Raw genomic sequence first — 20,769 nt, forward strand, 5'->3', positions numbered from 1 at the left:
TTTAATATGACAATATTTTAATCATTTTTTTTTTTTTTTTCAAATTAAATTTTTTTTTTTTTTAAATTAAATTTTAAAAAATATTAACATCACTAGTTTCATAAATGAATTTTTTTTTTTTTATTATTCTTAATTTTATCTCATTGCTTTATAATGAAAAAAAATAATGAATCACTCACAATTAATGAAATTTTATTGTTAATAATTATCGTTATTATTAAAATTTATTTGAATTTTTTTTTAATAAATACGGAGTTTTGGTTTGAACTTGATGAGGAACAGGAATGGACTGGCCAGTTGCTCTGTCGGCTTCCTACCTTTTGAATCAACGAGACTTTGCAGCCTCTACGATCTTACCTATACGATACAACTATACATCCTCGTCTTTCTTTCTCTTCCTTTCAATATCACGCGCTTATACCTTTTCACAACTCTCAATATTTTACTGTCCTTATTTATTTGCTACTTATCTTCCTCTTTTTACCTTTTTTTTTACTCAATTTTTTTTTTTTTTTTTATTATTTTTGTTCAAGCACTTTATCATTAAATTTATTTTATACCTACATAAATAGATCTTCATATGTATACCTAACAAATTTATCATTATTATTATTATTAATGTTATTTAATTTTTATTTTTTTTAACGTGAATAAAAATTAATATACGAATTTTTTAAATTTCAATTTATGGGGTTGATTGGTTTGAAATTAATAATAAAAAATATAAAGGTATGATAATACCAGGATGAAGAAGTGAGATCATCATGAAGGTATATAATGAAACTCTACTGATAGTACTGATATGGCTGATATTCATGTGCAAATTTGATTACTATCGTTTCGCGTGATTCATTTTTCGAGGCGCGGAATTATTTTTTTTTTTTATTTCTCGAATTATAATAAAAAATAATAATAATAAAATTAAATAAGAAAAAAAAATTAAAAGGTTAAAGGCAAGTCGATATGATAAACTTTTTTTTATTTTTATATTGTATATGTGTGGATGCGAAAAAGACCCCCGCGAGATGCTTTATTGCCGCATAAATTTCGACGATTCTTCTTCAATTTTTTTCGTCCTAATCTTTATTTTTTTGTCTATCGATTTATTTATATATATTTTGAAGAAAAGATGTTTAAATATATTTATAAAATTTAAAAATTTATTGTGTAGGAAAAAAAAAAGTTTTTTTTTTTTTTTGATTAAGTGCGATAGACAATTTTTTTGTTTTTTTTTATAATATGAAGTAGCGATAATAAAACGTACGATGACCCAGTCACAAGTTTAAACTTGTCTTTTATTTATAATATAAAAAAAATGGAAAAATTTGTGGAATGATTTCAAAGGAAACACAAAAAAAAAAAAGGACGAATAAGAATTGAAAAAAAAAAAAATTAAATACCTAATTTATCCTAGTAGTATTTTTTTTTTTATTTTGAGAAATGAAGGTCGAAATATTGGACGTTAGAGAAGAGACCCATATGCATAGCTCCATGATGACTTGAATAAATTTTTGTGTAATTATTAGTTTCTAAAATAGTCTCTGCACTAAAAAAAAAAAAGCTTCAAGCTCCAATATATAATTAACAAAATAAAATAAATTTACTATAGAAGCAATTATTAATTGTATTAAATTATACACGTTTAAAATAAATTCTAAGGATCAATAATATTTAAAAAATTTAACAAATATTTTTTAATTTCAGTATTTTATTGACATTTTTTTTTTGTCATATTCTATAACAAATAAAATTTTTAAAAAGTCTGATGCATGTCCGTATGATGAATAAACCAGTAATACATTTCATTCATTTTTCTTTTATTTTTATTATTAACATTTTTTTATTTTTTATTTCAATTGCGGTAACAAAAAACAGGAACTATGTCTCGTTGCACATAATGACAGCTGGTGGTTAATAAAGATAGGTGTATGTTGATACAAATAATATAACAAACATCAAAAGAAGAAAGAAAAAATATAAATAAATATAAAAATATATACAATTATTCTCGTAAATGATAAAAAAAAAAGAAAATAATAAAGGAAACGAGTTTAATGATGCGATTTAAATATTAAATTTGCACTACAATGTCAACTTAATTTATATATCTATATTTTGTAACACATATTAAACGGATATTTCAAAATAATTATAAGTAATAACAATAAAAAAAAATATATACTTCTATATACATATGATTTTTATGAGAAAAATATCAAGTAATTATTTAAATGAATAGAAAAAAAAATTATAATACACCTGTTAAAAATTTTTTATGACGATAAAATTTTTATTTTCGTGGGAACTATCACACTGATTACCAGTTGATTTAAAAAAATATATATATATAATTACAAATTACTTTTAAATCTTGATTTTTCATTATAAAATTCAAGCATTCATTTCAAAGATATATCATAAATCATCAACAATTTTTCTTTCATTATTTTTATAAATAAAAAATCAAGATTTAAACTGATGATACCGCGGAGTTTGCAAAAAAAAAAAAATAAACAGAATAAGTATATGTAATAAAAAATAAAATAGTATAGATGTATTTAGGCTACATATGATGATTATTATAGCTAAAGAACAACAGACTCATCCAACATCACACAAAACTGTGTGTAATGAAAGATTATTAGTTTTACGATTGTATTATTTATTACTCACAAACCAATTATCAAGTTTTATAGACCTTTTAATAACAATGTCGACAAGAGAAGGGTTGCCAGACTCATTGTAGTTTCATCAAAAAATAAAAAATAAAACTTTTTACCTGCGATGGCCCTGTGTTGTTGGAAAAAAAAACGAAATTTAAAAATGAAAAAAAATTGATTTCTCAAATTTCTTGCACCACTTATGGACCTTGATCTAATTTTTATTTTTTATTTTTTGTATTGACTATGTTGCTATATATTTAATCGAGAGGGTAGCTTAGTTAAGAAATTTGATATTTCAAAGTGAAGAGTTTACTGACGCGTTGTATAGTCCAAAAAAAAATCGATCGTTTCTTATTTTTAGAATAAATTTATATGGTTTTTTTTAAATACAAAATAACCGATAGCCATATTTAAGAAAAATAAAGACTAACCCCCCTGAAAAAAAAAAAAGTATATCTTTTGTATCTTGCAAAAGTTGAGCAACAATGAAGTGTATTAGGCTGCGCATATAACAGACAATAAGAACGAGCTTCTTTTCAATAATAAAAAAAAATAATAAAACGAAACAACAAAGTGGGTGATGCACATCTGCTTCGCAGTGTAACACAAACTGCTAATGAAAAAAAAAAAAAAAAACATAACATGAAATGTAATTTAAAAAATAATCAAAGATAATAATTAGTAATATATAAAATGGAGTAGCAATTGCTGAAGGCTTAAATGGGCGTGTTTTTTTGAATCTCCTACTATTCATTTAATTTAACCCACGCATCTTAAGTATCACTTAAGTATTAACACATGTAACACAAGTTGTATATATGTACATATAAAGTTTGCAATAATAATGAACCAGTTAAAATTACAAATTAATTTATAATTAACAAATATATCAACATGACTGTATATATGTATTGCACAATTTAGAGTAAAAAAAAAATTATATTTTTTTACTACTTGTTGTAAAGAAAAATGGGAATATATAAGTTGTTAATTTTTTCTTTGAAGATTTAAAAAAAAAAAATATATTATATAAGAAATATTATTTGAAATATATAAAGCATAATTATTGTTCAATGGTTTTTACTTCAATTGTAAATGGTTGAGATTGTACATGATAGGAGTTAACATGTTGGATATTTTTATCTGACTCAACCAATGAATAAGTGAGTTTCATACAACATGCATTGATATTGTAAATTTTCAGTCTACTTTCAATATGGGGGATTGGATACTTGGAAACAGGATATGTAGGCACCGCCAACTTATATGTATATATATAATTTTTTTCATTCAAAAACCATAAATATCCCATTGAAACAATTATTTATTTATTTTTACAAATATATTGAAATACTATAAATAATATTCATATCTTCTAAACTATTCAAGATAGTTTGAAATAGGCTTAAATTAAAGGTTTAAAGATCTACATATGAAAGAAAAATTTTGATTATTAGTTAATTAATTGTTGATAAAATAGATAATTTTTACTCGATATATTAAGAAAACTAAGAACAAATCATGGATGCAATTTTTGCCATGGTTTAAAAACAAAAATTACGATTTATTGTTGCTAGAAATTTGTTAATTAAGAATATCAAATTTGTGTTTTAGACATTCATAACTTTTAAAATTATGTTATATAAAATATCAAAATCTCTAGTATATTTAGAAATATCAAAATTGAAGTTGTATAATAATTGTCATGTGAACTGTAATGAATAAAGGACCTTAAAGTTGTACTATTCTATCATATGAATATAAAAAATTGAATAAACATAATTGATTTATTCAAAAGTTATCGGTTGAAACAATTACCAATTTATTATTTACAACAATAAATAAAAGTTTGTAATAATCAATATATTTCGATGGTAAGTAATTTCTATCGATAAATAGTAGAATATTTAAAAAAATAAAAATAGTAATTTTTGATCTAATTAAATCTGTTAACTTTTAAATTAAAATTACAACTAGAAATAAATATATATATATGTATATAGTTAAAATATATACATGTTATATTGAGGTTACAAATGTTATCATTGTTATGTGTACAATATTTATATTAAATAAAATATTTTTAATGTATAATAATGCAAATATGGTTCATATTAAAACGTATTCGATTTAAAATTTTCAATTTCAGAAACGATTTCGTTAGCAACATTTTTTTATTTATCTATTTTATTTGGTTTACAATTTTTACCGTTAATCAAAAATATGTATTAAAATACTTTAAAGAATCTTGGTGTAAAATTGTCTGAAGAAAAACGATTTCAAAAATAGAAAATTGATAAAAATTGAGACAGCCTGTATTTTACAACAAAAAATTAAATGATTAATTTTTGTAAATTAAAAATTATATACAATGATATTGTCGTTAGAATTATTATTTTTTTTTTTTGTTATTATCTTTCATTGTTCAATGTCTGATGGTCTTGAAAAAAAAAAAAAAATTGAAGAATGCAAGGATATAGCGCGCAGCCACAGAGGCAAAAACCAAGCAAAAATATAATATATTAAAAAAAGTGAGAACAAAACAGTGTGAGTATCTTAAAATGGACTTTGTGAAAGGCAAAAAACGAAAAGAAAAGGCTCTTAAAGTGCCGCGGTATTTCGATAATTAGAGGGCAACCATTGTGTTTCATATTGGATGAGAGAAATGAAACACGGGTCTTTATAGTATACAGCTTCAAGAAGATATGCGGCATCGAAAAATGAACTTGAATACAAAGAAAAAAATATATACTTTATACCTATAGATATATTACAAAAGAATTGTAGTGGTAAAATTACAAAATAACATAATTACTTGCCAAAAAAATATAAACCATATATTTTAAATTAGACTATATATAAAAAAAAAAAATGATTGCAATTTTTTTGGCTAATATAAAAACAATGAAAAAATTAATGAATTATTATTATTTATTTTTTTTTAAATTCAATTTAAGACAGTTTTTTTTAATGAGAATCAAGTTTATGAAAACGAAGCCATAATCATATGTGAAAAAAAAATAAATAAATTAACGAATAAAGTGGGTGTGTCGTATCTTCTTTGATTAGAGAAAAGTTGTTTGCGGCGCCAACATTTTATATAAAAAAAAAAAATAAATAAAAACAAAATTTATTTTTAAATATTTATAATATATTATATTTATATATATATTTGAAAAACTTCATTGAAGATATTAATATGATTATATTATATATATCAAGCATGTTGAAAACTTGTTGAGTGAAATGTTTTTTAGATAATGTTGACAACAAAGTGACTTTCATGATTTTGCTTGGGGCTCAAAACCCATGCCAATTATGTATATATAAATGTTTTTAATGATTTATTGTGTATTAACTAAACTTTAAGTTGGCCAATTTTATCCCTCACTACCTTCTGTCACCAACTTTAAAACCACAAAAAATTTATTTATATATACACAAATATATACACAAAAATATTAATTTACGATCATTTTGTATGGATATTTCTATTTTTTTTTCTCTCTGTTCTTTATACCCTAAATTAAGAGACCTCCATGAAAGTTTTTTTTTTTTTTTCTTTTCAATATTAATTATACTTACTAAAAAGAAAAAAAAATTGAATCATAATTTTATCGTTGATATTTCTCTTCAAATTTATCACTTTTTTTTAATTAAAAAAAAAATATCTATATATATATTTTTTTTTTGGATAATTTTACAAATAATATTATAAATTATTTCACACAAAGTAATTCATTATATATTTTTAATGAAATTGTTTAATATATTTATATATTTGATTACAAATTCAATGATTATAGTGCTTTTTAGCTTTTATCAAATATTAAAAACTAAATGATAATAGTTACATTCAAAGTCGTAAAGATAAAATGGTTAAAAAAAATTAAAAAATTCAGGTATAATTTATATACACTTTGTAACATCTTATTTAGTCGCAACTGTCTCATATTCTATGAATATATAATTTAAAAAATTCCTTTTACCAAAATCATAAAATAAAAAAAAAAAACAAGAATTCATTAACAAACATAAATTTTCAAATTTTCATATCAAATAAATTGTCATAAATTTTTTTATAACTTTATTTCTATTAATGACTTTTTTTTTTTTTCTCTATTTAAAAAGTTTTTTTTCTTTTTAAATAGAAAGTATAGAGAAAAAAAAAAACAAAAATTTGATTAATAAATCAAGTCCTATCAACATGCTTGTAGAAAAAAAAAAAATAATAAAAATTTAATAATTATAGCCACAAGGGTAAAACGCTGAAAGAAAGAAAAAAAAAATGTATACAAAATTATATATTATCTCAGTGGTGGTATAATACAGTCCCAGATAAATCAAGCAATTAACCAGACGTCTTGTAATTAGCAAGCCATTAACATGACTTATTTATCGGTTTATCCCTGTCACTGTAAGCTTTCTTCCATATAAAAGAATACACGACGATATCATATAATAAGTGCCGAAAATAATGTACATATATATAAATATATTTACTTTGTTTTTTATTTATTTATTAATATATATGCATAAAAACAAAATACACATGTTCAAATCATTGAAGAATTTTAATTTAAATTCATATACAAAAAAAAACTATACATATATGTATTTTGTTGATTTAATGTTTTTTCTTTTATATTAATTGTATTAATATTGTATATAAAAAAAAATTGTCGGTTATAAATGTTAAAAGTATTTTTTTTTTTTAAATATAGCAGTAGAAATTTACAGGGGAAGGGAGGGATTATGCTCGATATGCAATGCCATCGGAAAAATATATTACCAGGCGGTACTTTGAGACAAGTTTAGCGTAGGCGTATGTATATATATGTATAGTTCACATATGTACACATAAAGTAATACACAGTGATGCACATAACCGCGATGTTTCAAAGAGAAATTCTCATTCAAAGACTTATTAGGTACCGGCCCCTCATTTTACCTCTATTAATACAACCAGAACTTGCCAACAATTTTTTTTTATTCAACTATTTATTTATTATTATATATTTTATATAACTGTCCACATATTTTTTTAAATTTTTATTCAATTGAAAAAAGAAAAATATCAATTAAATCATTATTTTTGCTGGGTCAAATAAAATAAAATATATATTTTCTAGCTTGAATAATTTATTTACTAATTGTGTTAGATAAAAATTTTATTTCTATCAAGTATAGATAATAAAAATTATTGAGTATTAGGTATAAAAATGATGACTGATATAATAGGCACCAAAAAGAAATAAAATAAAAAATTATTAGTTGAGTTTATGATAAATCGATTACATTGATTTTGTTTTTAGTATAATAAAAAAAAAAATAAAAACAATGTAACTTTATTACCAATTATTAGTTGAAATGTAATAATAAATTTGACAATAAAAATTATTATTGCATTATTATATCAAGTTGGATTTTCGAAATAAACAGAGCAGAGATAAAATTCAAAACTCATTGAAGAGTTAAAGAGTTAACATGTTGGGAAATAAATCATTAACGTGTTTGATATTTTTAAAATTTTTGTTGTTTGTTACGGGAGATCATTATGATCTTCAACGTGGAACTTGGTTTGACACAAATAAAAATCAAGAGAATTTTACTGTAAGTTTTTTTTGTTCTTTAAATATCATTAATTGTCAAATAATAAATGATAATATTTTTAGATTGATCTTATTAACGAGTGTTTTACTGATACAAGAACCATTATTATGGTATCTGAAAATAAAAAAATGTCAATTTCATTTAAAAACTTGATATCATTCAACTCAAGAATAATTATCACAGGTCTAAACTCATCAGAAGTTTCAAGAAATGAAAATATTTATATTGAATTTCCAAATTTATTATTAATAACAAGTACATTAGAAAATCTTTATGAATTATTGATAAATTTAAAAGAAGATTTTACTCTTTGGGATGTTGATAGACCGACAATTTTATTAAATGGTAACTCATCAGACACAGATTGCAACACAGCTGAGAATTATTTATTAACTGCTTGGGAAGCTGAATTACTACATGTTATTTATCTTTGTATTGATAGTGATAATGAAAAAAAATTATTTGCTTATAATCCGTATGATTCAAGTGCTCCAAAACCATGGAAATTAAATAAAATTTTACCTGGTTTTTACAATCATTCTTGGTCATTATTTGAACAATCTTTAAAATTTGTAAAAAACAAAAAAAATTATAAAAATACTTGTAATAATTTGTTTTTTGATCAAACACAGAATTTCGGTAAATATCCAGTTAAATTAAGTTATTATATAAATGAACCTTATGTCAGTGCAAAAAATATTGGTAATGAAATACAATTATCAGGTTTAAATACTCGTCCAAATTTATTAGCATTATCAAGAATGAATGTAACTATCGTAAAAAATGAAATACCAAGAAAATCATTGACAGAAAAATTACATAACCATGACAGTATAATTTTTAGTAATAATTTATCATCTTATCAAGATCGTTGGGATGTTATTTCAAATATTTTATCAATTTATGATAAAAAAGATATTAGACCAACTCGTTTATGTTCACCAATTTTATACACAACAATATCAAAAAAAAAATATTTAACTAGTTTTGAATTACTCGAACAATCACCATTAAAACTTTATATTTTATTTTTATTATTTGGACTGATAATTAATTATTTTTATTATTTGAAATTTAAAAACATCATTGATTTTATTGATATATTTAGAATAATATTGGGCTTAGCATTGATTAAATTACCAAAAAATATTTCAACGAAAATTATAATATTTTCATTAATTGGATTTTTTTTTATTATGAATAATATTTATCCTGGTGATTTAATGTCATCTATAACAGTTTTAAAAACTCAAATGAATATTGAACAAATATCTGATATAAATGATTTTAATTATAATCTAAGTGTACGATTAAAATTATTTAAAATATTAAATTTTGATAATATAAAAAATTTACATATTGATACAAATAAATCACGTGAATGTTATACAGAATTAAAAAAAAATAATGATGCTTGTTTAACTGGTCAGATGTTTATTAAAAGTGTATTAGAATCATCTGAATCATTAGCTAACAATTATCATTTACCAAAAAAAGCATTATATTCGGTGACAAGATGTTATCAATACCGTCGTCATTGGCCAGCATCACGACAATTTAATAATATTCATTCAAGTATTATGGAAAGTGGTATATATGAACATTGGACTATTAATAATCAAATAAATTTAACGCTAATAAAAGGAAATGATAAAACAAAAAAAATGAAAATAAATCTTGAAAACGTTAAACCAGCATTTTTTATTCTTTTAATAGGTTTTTTATTGTCAATTATTGTATTTATTATTGAATTAAATACAATGAATAAACGTAAGAAATTTCGTTACAAAAAAAATCGTGAAATTATCAAAAAAAAAATTTTCGTAATGAATAATATCCGGGATAATCGAAAATATAAAAATAATCAACTTCCTGGACCTTTTGAATTTATATTATAATTAGAAAATCCATGAAAAGTATAAAAAAAACCAAGTTATTAGTTAAATTTATAGACGAGTTTTATAATAAATATAAATTAAGTTATTCTTTCTTTGGTAATTGCACAACTCCAATAGTTTTTCCAGTTTGTGGATCTCCATCAAGTATTCTTCCCATGCTTTGTAGTACACTACTATCAATTGTTTTGATTTTAGAACTGTCTTGAATGATTTTTTGATTATCAAAATTATTTTGACATAAATTTCGAATTGCAATTATTGTCCATTGCAAAATTACTGTGTTTAATAATGAAAAATATTAAGGATAATAATCTGTTGTTTTAAATAAAAATAAAATATATAAAAATAATATTGTTGATTAATTATTATAAAAAGGATACATGGATTTCTAGCATCAATATTACAGCAGTCAAGTAATAATGCAATTCCATCATTTTCTCTTACCTAAAAAAACAAAATAAAATTACTATTTAATAATTAATTTATTTTATAAATAATTAACTAACCGTGTCCTGATTTTTTTTATGTTTATGTACAAGATTTCCAATCAATCTTACAAGTCCAGCTTTAAATCCAAATGCTGGATGTTTTTCTGGATCAGTAGTTCTATTTGAACTATTTGGTGCAATATCATTTAACTTGAGTAGTGGTGTAAAATTATTTTCTTCATCTTTTTTACCAGCAGCATGAAAAGCTCTCAAAAGATCTATAATAAAATAAGAATATTATACAATTGAATATTAATTAATATTTAATTATTTTACTACTTACAAAGAGCATTTATCAGTAGACTCGTATCAATCTGTAAAACAATTTCATTATATTGTTCGTTTGATGATATTAATGCCAAAATATCAAGCAACATTGTCACTTCAGTTGGTTCCATACCATCCAAATATGATTTTTCGGTTTTTAAAATTAAATCACTTCTTCTTTTAAATCTTTCTTTTAAAAAAATTATTCCTTCATTTGTTATAACAGTTGTTTTATCATTATCATTATTATTATCATAAACAATATCTTTTAAATTTTGATGTATCATTTCTAATAAATTTAATTTTCTATCATCTGATAAATCATTATAAACAATTGATAAAAATTTTGGTGATGTTTTTACGAGAAACATTATTGAATCATAAGCTGGATTAATATTAATTGTATTGTCTTCAATAAGATCAGCAATAATTAGCTTTAATTCACTATCATTAAATATTGTTTCTTTTGAATTGTAAATTATATTGTGAATAAGTGCACACAATGGATGACGTACTAATTTATCATCAATCTCCAATAATTTTCTATATGAAAAAAGAAAAAGTTTTTTTTATTTAATTGATTATTAATTTAACAAAAAAAAAAAGTATATTTATTTTACTTACAAAATTGTTGAATTAAAATTAATTGATTGTATGAATTTTGGAAGATCATACTGTGGTGATACACAAATTATATTGCACAATAAGCAAATACATCTTTTAATGAATTTTAAATATTCATCATTAATTTTGGATAAATTATTTGTGAGATAATCAATGACCCATTGTCCCACACCTTCATATGGAAAATAATTATCACATAAATTTTTATTATCAATCCAAAATTTATCATCTTCAGATATGGATTTATACAAATCATTCCAGCAATTTACTTGAATATTTTCATTGATAGCATTCAATTGTTGTGGTTTATTTAATAATTTATCACAAGAATCCATGAAACATTTTAAAATCAACATCATTAAATCCATTGGTAGAGAAATGTTTCTTCTTGTTAAAAGCTCTGCCAATTTGGCAAGCATTTGACGATTTATTACACTGAAATAGAAACATTAACAATTAATATTATTAAATAATTAACATGCATATTTAAATAAATTAACAATTGCCATACCCATTTTCATTTTTTATAATATTTTCTTCTTGTAATAAATTAGTTAAATTTTTCCAATCCTCACGTGTTGAGTAACAAGATAACCTCTCATAAACTTGCATGTTCGTTTACTTTTTTTTTTTCAACTGCTGTTATTACAATGATAATTGAATTAATTATTTATTAAAATATATTAATAAAAAGAGTCAATAATTATGAATATTTTTTACGTGAAAAAAAACTCGTATGTAATGTTTATTTATTCGTGTAATAAATGAATTATTTCGTGTATTTCGTCGTGTATTTTTGTGGATGGTTCAACCACACGTTGTACTGATGATAGCGTTTGATAGCGATTAAGCGATGATAGTCGGGAAAAAACGATAAGTCGGTGTTTTTCAAGTTCGAGTATTGTTGTTTCGAGATATCTCGTTCTCGGATGTTTTTGTGTACTTATTATGTGTACAATATGGACGCCCACTAAGCAGTGTTTCATCTGTCAAAAAATAAAAAAAATCTCAAAACTATCACATTTGTTATAGTTTAATTAGATAAATAATTTTAAAATTATAAAAATGTTGACTGCAGCAGCAAGTACACTGTCAAATAATACAGTTAGTTCATATAGCAATGACAGGCCTTATGGTGCTGGTGGTAGTGAACCAGAAATTGGCACTGATCCGGCTTCAGATAGATTTTTTCATTCAGACTATAAAAAGTAAGTATTAATAATGATTTAAAAAAAACCTAATAAATATAATAATCAATACTTTTTTTTAAATATTAAATAGACATGAAGATTTAAAACAAATGTTAGACTCTAACAAAGATGGATTAAAACTTGAAGCTATGAAAAGAATAATTGGTGTAAGTTGACAACAAATATAATAAATAAATAAATATATAATGGAATAATTATTAAAAAATAAATTACAGATGGTTGCAAAAGGTAGAGATGCATCAGAATTATTTCCAGCAGTTGTTAAAAATGTTGTATCAAAAAATATTGAAGTTAAAAAATTAGTATATGTTTATTTGGTACGTTATGCTGAGGATCAACAAGATTTAGCATTATTATCAATATCAACATTTCAACGTGCATTGAAAGATCCAAATCAATTAATAAGAGCAAGTGCATTACGTGTATTATCAAGTGTACGTGTATCAATGATTGTACCAATTGTTATGTTAGCAATAAAAGATTCATCAAGTGATATGTCACCATATGTACGTAAAACAGCAGCTCATGCAATACCAAAACTTTATTCATTAGATTCAGAACAAAAAGATGAATTAATAAGTGTATTGGAAAAATTATTATCTGATAAAACAACACTTGTTGTTGGTTCAGCTGTTATGGCATTTGAAGAAGTATGTCCAGAAAGAATTGATCTTATCCATAAAAATTATCGTAAATTATGTAATTTATTAGTTGATGTTGATGAATGGGGACAAGTTGTTATTGTTAATATGTTAACAAGATATGCTAGAACACAATTTATAAATCCAAATTTGGATGATATTGAAGATGATACTGATCGTCCATTTTATGATGATGATGATGATTCTGATTCTGATGAATCAACAATTAAAAAAAAAACAAAATTAACACTTGATTCTGATCATCGTTTATTATTAAGAAATACAAAACCATTATTACAAAGTCGTAATGCATCAGTTGTCATGGCTGTTGCACAGTTGTATCATCATATTGCACCAAAAAGTGAAGTTATAATTGCTGCTAAAGCATTAATACGTTTATTAAGAAGTCACAGAGAAGTACAAAGTATTGTTCTTCATTGTATTGCTAGTATATCAGTAACAAGAAAAGGTATATTTGAACCATTTTTAAAATCATTTTTTGTACGTACATCAGATCCAACACATATAAAATTATTAAAATTAGATATAATGACAAATTTAGCAACTGAAACAAGTATTGGAATAATATTACGTGAATTTCAAACATATATATCAAGTAATGATAAAGAGTTTGTTGGTGCAAGTATACAAGCAATTGGACGTTGTGCAAGTAATATTAAAGAAGTAACTGATACATGTTTAAATGGTTTAGTATCATTATTAAGTAATCGTGATGAAGTTGTTGTTGCTGAAAGTGTTGTTGTTATTAAAAAATTACTTCAAACACAACCAAATGAACATAAAGATATAATAGCACATATGGCTAAATTAATGGATTTTATAACAGTACCACAAGCACGTGCATCAATACTTTGGTTACTTGGTGAATACTCTGGTAGAGTACCAAAAATAGCACCAGATGTATTACGAAAAATGGCAAAAAGTTTTATTAATGAAAAAGATATTGTTAAATTACAAATATTAAATTTAGCTGTTAAATTATGTTTAAATAATCCAGAACAAACAAAATTATTTTGTCAATATGTATTTCAATTGGCAAAATATGATCAAAATTATGATATACGTGATCGTGCACGTTTTTTAAAATATTTTATATTTAATGATGATAATAATCAAAATATTAAAAAATTACCTGAATTTGCTAAAAAAATTTTTTTTGCCCAGAAACCAGCACCAAATTTATCATCAAGAATAAAAGGTTCACAATATCAACTTGGTACATTATCACATTATTTAGATATGTCATGTAATGGTTATCGTCAATTACCTGATTTTCCTGATACACCACCAGATCCAACAGTTCGTGATGTTGCTGAGCCTGTGTCTGCACATGAATTACGTGATAATAATAAACGTCATCATACTAAAAAAGATAAAAAAGATAAAAAAATTAAAGAAAAAAATTTTTACAGTGAAGATGATAATACACCAGTTGATGAAACTGATGATTCTGATGATAATTCAGATGATGATGATACATCAAGTGAATCTTCAGATAATGATAGTGAATCATCTGATTATTCAACAGATGAATCTAAAAAAATAAAAAAACAAAGCACAAAATGTAAAATAAAATCATCTAAATCTGATAGTTCTGATAGTGAAGAAGAAGAAACAGATAGTAATGAATCTGATTCAGATTCAGATTCTGATTCTAATGATGAAGATGAGGATGAGGATGATGGTGATGATGATGATGATAAATCAAATGATTCATCTGATAATGAAATTATTGATAAAAAAAATAATAAAAAATTACAAAAAAATATCACTGTTAATGTCAAAGAACAAATTAAAACAAAAAATAATCTTGATTTATTATTAGAACTTGATGATATTGTACCAATGACACCAATTATGACACCAAGTCTTGGTGGTTTATTAACACCAATGAATATTATTCCAATTGATGGTATTAAAGAAGTAACAACATCATTTATACCAATTAAAAAAATTGAATTAATTAATAAAATAAATGGACTTGGTTTATGTGTTGAATCAAGATTTACAAGAAATCAACATCTTGTTAATTCATCATTAGTTAGTATTGAACTTAATTTTATCAATGCTAGTAATGAACCAATTAAAAATATTAAAATCGGCAATAGAAACTTATCATCAGGAATGTCAATTCATGATTTTTCACCAATTAATATTTTACAACCAAATATGAATATAACATCAATACTTGGAATTAATTTTAATGATTCAATGCAACCAGCTAATTTTAATATTGATTTTACAATTGGTGATAAATTTAATTCAATTTGTGTTAATTTAAAAGCACCAATTGGTGAAATTATAAGAGCTATTCAATTATCAGATAAAATGTTTATTTGTGAAAAAGAAAAGCTTAAAGGAATGAATGAGCATTGTGTTAAAATTAATTTTTCTGGTAATAATAGAGATCTTGTGCAAAAAGTATTTGAAGCTGCTAATCTTTCTGTTATTTCTAATGATAATAACATTACAAGGTAAATTGTAAAAATAATTATTATTACTTTACGTTTTTTCTTTTAATATTATATAATTTTATTTATAGATTTGCTGGTCATACATTAACATCAAAATCACTGACACTAGTGACTATTAAAAATCTTGATAATCAACAGTATGAAGTGTGTGTTAATTGTGAAAAAATGGTTATTGGCTCAATGTTGTTAAATGAAATAAAAGGTAATTTACACTAAATTACCTGAAAAATTTTAAATGATAAATTTTCAAAAATTATTATTAAAAAAAAAAAATTTATATTATATTATATATTTAAAAAAAAATGGGAAAGTTTATACAAATATATTTACAATACTCTCCATTAAGTCTTCAGTAAACTTTCATTCCACTTATGATTTTAAAATAAATTTAAAATAAATCATGTTAATTTTTAAAATGTTTTTTTAAAATAAACCATACAAGTTTTGCAGAGCCTTCTGTTCCACCATCTTCAATTTCCCAAAATCGTAATCTATATTCTTTTTGTTTAATTAAGAATTTTTTTAACACTTTAATAAAAGAAAGAAAAAAGTATATGTATATTTTGTTAAATTAAATAATATAAAAAATGGTTATTATTTATTTAAAAAAAAATTAATTATTACCTTGAAACATACCATCTGATATTGGTTTTGAAAATCCAATATCTTGATCTTGATAATGTTTTATGACATCATGTAAAATTTCAATTCCTAAACCTTGATTACGATACTCTGATCTTATATAAGCTGTGTCAATAGTATTCATTTGATATATTTTTTCACATGATATTATTTCAGTACCTGTTTATATAATAAATTAATAATATTTTCATAATAAATATTACTAAATTTACCTTTATGTTTTATTGTATAAAAACCAACAGGTTTACCATCTAGCCATCTTAAATAAACATCATCATTTTTATCACAATAATCATAATAACATTCGTATTTATCTTTTTTTGGTGTATCAATTTGTGGATAAATTATTTGACTAAGAATATAATACAATATTTTATCACGATTTAACTGCACCTTTAATATAATTAATTATATTATTTTTAAAAATAAAATAATTGTTTAATTTAAAAAAATATAAAATTACCTTTCTCCATCCATTTTCAATATTTTCATCAATAATTTTATTAACATCAATTATTTTATCATCATATATAATAGCTAAAAAATAATTGCAAATATTACAATTAATTTTCACTATTTTACCATCAATATGAAATTTAGTTAAATTTAAATTTTGTTGATTAAAAGATTGACAAACTCCACATCTATAAATATAATTTTTTTTTATTAAATAAAGGTTTGAATAATAATGAAAATAATAAAAATTACTTTTTACAAAACATGATATAAATATTTTTTTTATTTATTTATTTTTTAAATTAATAAAATAATAATTTAAAAAATTACTTGAATGAGACAGTCAAGCTGATACAGTATCAGCTGATAAGCACATACTGATGATACAATGTATATAAAAAATTTTCATCGTATCAAATAAAAAAATAAAAAGATATTTCTTTCACAAGAAATTTATCAGTGATAATATACGACATGTATATTGATGTAAAATTAAAAAATTTTTTTTCCTTTAAAATTTATAACAATTCATTTTCCACTAAGTTTTAACAAGTTTTTCAATCAAATCATATCTGTACGAGTAGTAAAAAAAAAAAAAATAGAGACAAACAAAAAATTTAAAATACAAATTAAAATTTTTTACACAATAATTAATAAATGTATAAATTGTTCATTCATCAAAATAAATGACAAAATCTTCATCTAAATAATCGTCATCATCATCTGAATCATAGTCAAGATATTCTGCTGGAAAATCAAAATCATTAAATTCATCTTCATCTTCAAATTCGTAACCAGCAAGACCTTGATATAGTTTCATAAAACATTGTGAACGTGGATTTTCATAATGAGAATATGGTTTTTCTTTGCTTAAACGTTCACTACAAGTCCAGCAAAAGAACGTTTGACATCTACCACATGTCATTTTGTTGCAACCATCAGTTTTCTAATTAAAATAAAGATGAAAAAATTATACAACAATTTAAATTGACAATTAAAAAAAGATAAATGATTAAATTAAATACCTCAATTGCTGTGTTACATTGTGGACAATGACGACCATTCAACGCAATCCAATTTTCTGACATGGTATTTTCAAGATATTTACGAAGCTGTTTTTTTCCATAACGATTTTCAAGCTCAATTTTTTTTTGTTCTGATGCATTGATATATTCTTTGATAAGGCTATTTTTATTACCTATTTAAATTTACCAATAATAATAATAAATTAGATGATTAATTTTGTTTTAAAATTTATTATACACTTACCAATAACTCTGCATGGTTCAATACCATGATAAACCATTTTACAATAAACACAAAATGTATATTGACAAGATGGACAACTAGCCATTTTTTCATTATTTTCTTTACTTACTGGATACTGACAATCTTTTCTTGGACAATAAATAATATCTGACATTGTATCTAATGTTGCTGATAATAATGTAGAATCATACTTGGCAAATAATTCTGGACTTATTAATTCTTTAATCTGAAAAAAAAAAAATATGTAAGTCATTAATTAAATGTTCATTAATAAATTATAAATTAAAATTAATATATTGACCTGTCCAGGAGTTGCTTCAGATGTACATTTTTCTTCTGGGCATAAAATATCTTTAACTTGACCATCTGTTATTTTTACTTTAACATATCCACTTATGCATTCTTTACAAAAAACATGCATACATGGTTTAAATTGTGTACATGATTCACCAGATTTATCCAAAAAACATATTTTACATATAAAATAATTTTTTTTAAATTCAATTGATAAACGTAAATCATTATAATCAATAAAATATTGTACTGGATTTTTATCTCTTGGTCTATCAACAATTGCTCGTTCATCGATTATACTTTTATTTTTATATTTACGGTTTTTTTTTTGTTTTAATTTATTTTGTATACCACATGCTTCATTACCATCATTTGAATTAACAATTTTAATATTATTTTGTTTTTCTAAAAAAATATTATATGATGTATATGCATGATTGATATTTAAATTATCTTCGATATCTAAATATTTAAGAGTTTCAAATTGTAGAAATGACATCCATGTAAATAATATTTCTTGACCTTTATTTTCAATCCAAATATCATCAAGTTTTTTACATAATTTTCCAATAATTTGTTGACGTAACCAAGAGCAACGTAATGAAAATTCTGGTGATGATTTTGTTGGATAATCATTTGGTAATTTTACTGATAAAATTATTGGTGGTAGACGTGATATTAAAATTTTTTCTTCAGGTACTTGATCATTTTTTCTTGTATCTTTATATGTTAAATAAAAATTATCACTTAAATTTACAAATGCTTTTAATATACATTCGTAATGATTTTTCATTTTATTATATGAAAATTCTTCAGATGTGTAAATACTTTCCAGAGCAATAACTTCATCTTTTAGTTGTTCGTTTTCCATTTACTAAAATTAATATTTTATTTTTAAATTAACATATAGGTATATTGTTAAAATTAATAATTATTATTTTAATATTATACTTACTGTTTTTTTTATATTTATTTTATTTTCATTAAATGTTGTGAAATTTGATTGAGGTTAGTTATTTTTATTTTACTCTTTTTTTACTCTATTTTTTTTTTTACCAAGGAAATTTTTTTTTGTTATTGTATAATAAAGTTGATAAAATCAATGTTAATATAACATCGATATATTTATTAGTTACATATTAAAACTTTAAAATTTTTAATTTTATAAAAAGTAAAATAAATTATTTTACTGTTATTGTTACACAAAAATATGAAATTATTATAGTAAAAAAGTAAATTACGTGTATTTGTATATATGAATGTGTAAACGTCAAACACTGTCAACACAGTGACTAACGATCAGCTGATATCAAAGTCTATAATGGCGGTCGAAAAACTAGTTTAAAATTAATTTAAAAGAACTCATTTCCAAAACTTAAAAAATCAAAATAAATTAAAATGATAGTTTTATTTAAATTTTTTAAAATATATTTACTTGTTACATTAAACTATGAATTTTTAATCAAATTAAAAACTGATTTAATAAATTTTCATGTACTAATTATTGTTTTAATTTTTGTTGCAGATAATCAATTACTTGGAAGTTGAAACACATTGGAACTCCTTGGCTTTCCTCAAAGTTGATGCTCCAAAAGGTCAGTTGATTTTTATTGTCTTAAATTAGTTGTTTTATTTTTACAAAATAATATTCTCATTCAAATATATATTAACAACATTATTTGTTATTAATTAAGAACTTGTATACATGTTGTTATACAAGTTCTTCGGTGCTTTTTGTCGTTTCTTCATTTTTATTATTATTTTTTTTATCTTTTTTAATATTATTTTTATTAATATTTATAATATCTGTTTTTATATATTTCATTCTTTTTTTATATTTGTCTTCTTTAATAGCTTTTTTAATTATGTATTTACGAACACAAGTACACATGCTTATTAATGATATAGATACACCTACAACTAATAAACGTGTTCGCCATTTTACCAATAAACTCATACCATTATCTTTTTTTATTGGACTGAAATAACATTAATAATTATTAAATTATTTTTTTATATTATTATTACATTTTTTAAATACTCACTCTTCTGGTTTTTTAATCTGTATGCTACATGATTCGTTATTCCATCCACAATAAGGATCAAACGTACACTCTTTAAGATAATGGTTAGACCAAAATATTGTACACTTTTTTAAATCAACTTGTATAATATTTTCATTTGATGATAAATAAAGAAACGACAACT

General features: G+C 22.6%; 4 protein-coding genes across 4 annotated transcripts; 1 reads left to right on the plus strand and 3 right to left on the minus strand.

Annotated features, from left to right (window-relative positions):
• Positions 1-9,973: 9,973 nt before the first annotated feature.
• On the minus strand, positions 9,974-12,390 carry LOC122854589 (ataxin-10). The gene is made up of 7 exons (XM_044155406.1): positions 12,274-12,390; positions 12,065-12,192; positions 11,554-11,988; positions 10,946-11,472; positions 10,681-10,880; positions 10,555-10,618; positions 9,974-10,450 (listed from the first exon to the last, which is right to left on the minus strand). The coding sequence occupies exons 2-7, from the start codon at positions 12,163-12,165 to the stop codon at positions 10,257-10,259; spliced, it is 1,521 nt and encodes a 506-aa protein (XP_044011341.1). The 5' UTR covers positions 12,166-12,192; positions 12,274-12,390; the 3' UTR covers positions 9,974-10,256.
• Positions 12,391-12,492: 102 nt separating this feature from the next.
• LOC122854584 (AP-3 complex subunit beta-1) lies at positions 12,493-16,490 on the plus strand. Its single transcript, XM_044155392.1, has 4 exons — positions 12,493-12,761; positions 12,835-12,910; positions 12,980-15,900; positions 15,969-16,490. The coding sequence occupies exons 1-4, from the start codon at positions 12,619-12,621 to the stop codon at positions 16,114-16,116; spliced, it is 3,288 nt and encodes a 1,095-aa protein (XP_044011327.1). The 5' UTR covers positions 12,493-12,618; the 3' UTR covers positions 16,117-16,490.
• LOC122860853 (protein FAM169B-like) lies at positions 16,304-17,374 on the minus strand. Its single transcript, XM_044164872.1, has 4 exons — positions 17,354-17,374; positions 16,755-16,935; positions 16,525-16,701; positions 16,304-16,428 (listed from the first exon to the last, which is right to left on the minus strand). The coding sequence occupies exons 1-4, from the start codon at positions 17,372-17,374 to the stop codon at positions 16,304-16,306; spliced, it is 504 nt and encodes a 167-aa protein (XP_044020807.1).
• Positions 17,196-19,831, minus strand: LOC122854598 (E3 ubiquitin-protein ligase RNF14-like). Its single transcript, XM_044155418.1, has 5 exons — positions 19,517-19,831; positions 18,569-19,435; positions 18,268-18,493; positions 18,024-18,196; positions 17,196-17,944 (listed from the first exon to the last, which is right to left on the minus strand). The coding sequence occupies exons 2-5, from the start codon at positions 19,430-19,432 to the stop codon at positions 17,669-17,671; spliced, it is 1,539 nt and encodes a 512-aa protein (XP_044011353.1). The 5' UTR covers positions 19,433-19,435; positions 19,517-19,831; the 3' UTR covers positions 17,196-17,668.
• Between the last annotated feature and the right edge of the window lie 938 nt (positions 19,832-20,769).

Source organism: Aphidius gifuensis, linkage group LG1 (assembly GCF_014905175.1).
Source record: "Aphidius gifuensis isolate YNYX2018 linkage group LG1, ASM1490517v1, whole genome shotgun sequence".
Classification (NCBI taxonomy): Eukaryota; Metazoa; Arthropoda; class Insecta; order Hymenoptera; family Braconidae; genus Aphidius; species Aphidius gifuensis.

What these genes read in the sequence shown, in the direction of transcription:
- LOC122854598 (XM_044155418.1), bottom strand. Translation starts at nt 19,432, where the DNA reads ATGGAAAACGAACAACTAAAAGATGAAGTTATTGCTCTGGAAAGTATT. An exon ending in CTGAAGCAACTCCTGGACAG is followed by an intron (nt 18,494 to 18,568) that starts GTCAATATATTA and finishes TTTTTTTTTCAG; the next exon opens with ATTAAAGAATTAATAAGTCC. An exon ending in AATGTAACACAGCAATTGAG is followed by an intron (nt 17,945 to 18,023) that starts GTATTTAATTTA and finishes TATTTTAATTAG; the next exon opens with AAAACTGATGGTTGCAACAA.
- LOC122854584 (XM_044155392.1), top strand. Translation starts at nt 12,619, where the DNA reads ATGTTGACTGCAGCAGCAAGTACACTGTCAAATAATACAGTTAGTTCA. An exon ending in TTTCATTCAGACTATAAAAA is followed by an intron (nt 12,762 to 12,834) that starts GTAAGTATTAAT and finishes AATATTAAATAG; the next exon opens with ACATGAAGATTTAAAACAAA. An exon ending in CTATGAAAAGAATAATTGGT is followed by an intron (nt 12,911 to 12,979) that starts GTAAGTTGACAA and finishes AATAAATTACAG; the next exon opens with ATGGTTGCAAAAGGTAGAGA.
- LOC122854589 (XM_044155406.1), bottom strand. Translation starts at nt 12,165, where the DNA reads ATGCAAGTTTATGAGAGGTTATCTTGTTACTCAACACGTGAGGATTGG. An exon ending in AATTTTAATTCAACAATTTT is followed by an intron (nt 11,473 to 11,553) that starts GTAAGTAAAATA and finishes TTTTTCATATAG; the next exon opens with AAAATTATTGGAGATTGATG. An exon ending in TCTACTGATAAATGCTCTTT is followed by an intron (nt 10,881 to 10,945) that starts GTAAGTAGTAAA and finishes ATTTTATTATAG; the next exon opens with ATCTTTTGAGAGCTTTTCAT.
- LOC122860853 (XM_044164872.1), bottom strand. Translation starts at nt 17,374, where the DNA reads ATGTGCTTATCAGCTGATACT. An exon ending in TTATACAATAAAACATAAAG is followed by an intron (nt 16,702 to 16,754) that starts GTAAATTTAGTA and finishes TTATATAAACAG; the next exon opens with GTACTGAAATAATATCATGT. An exon ending in ATCAGATGGTATGTTTCAAG is followed by an intron (nt 16,429 to 16,524) that starts GTAATAATTAAT and finishes CTTTTATTAAAG; the next exon opens with TGTTAAAAAAATTCTTAATT.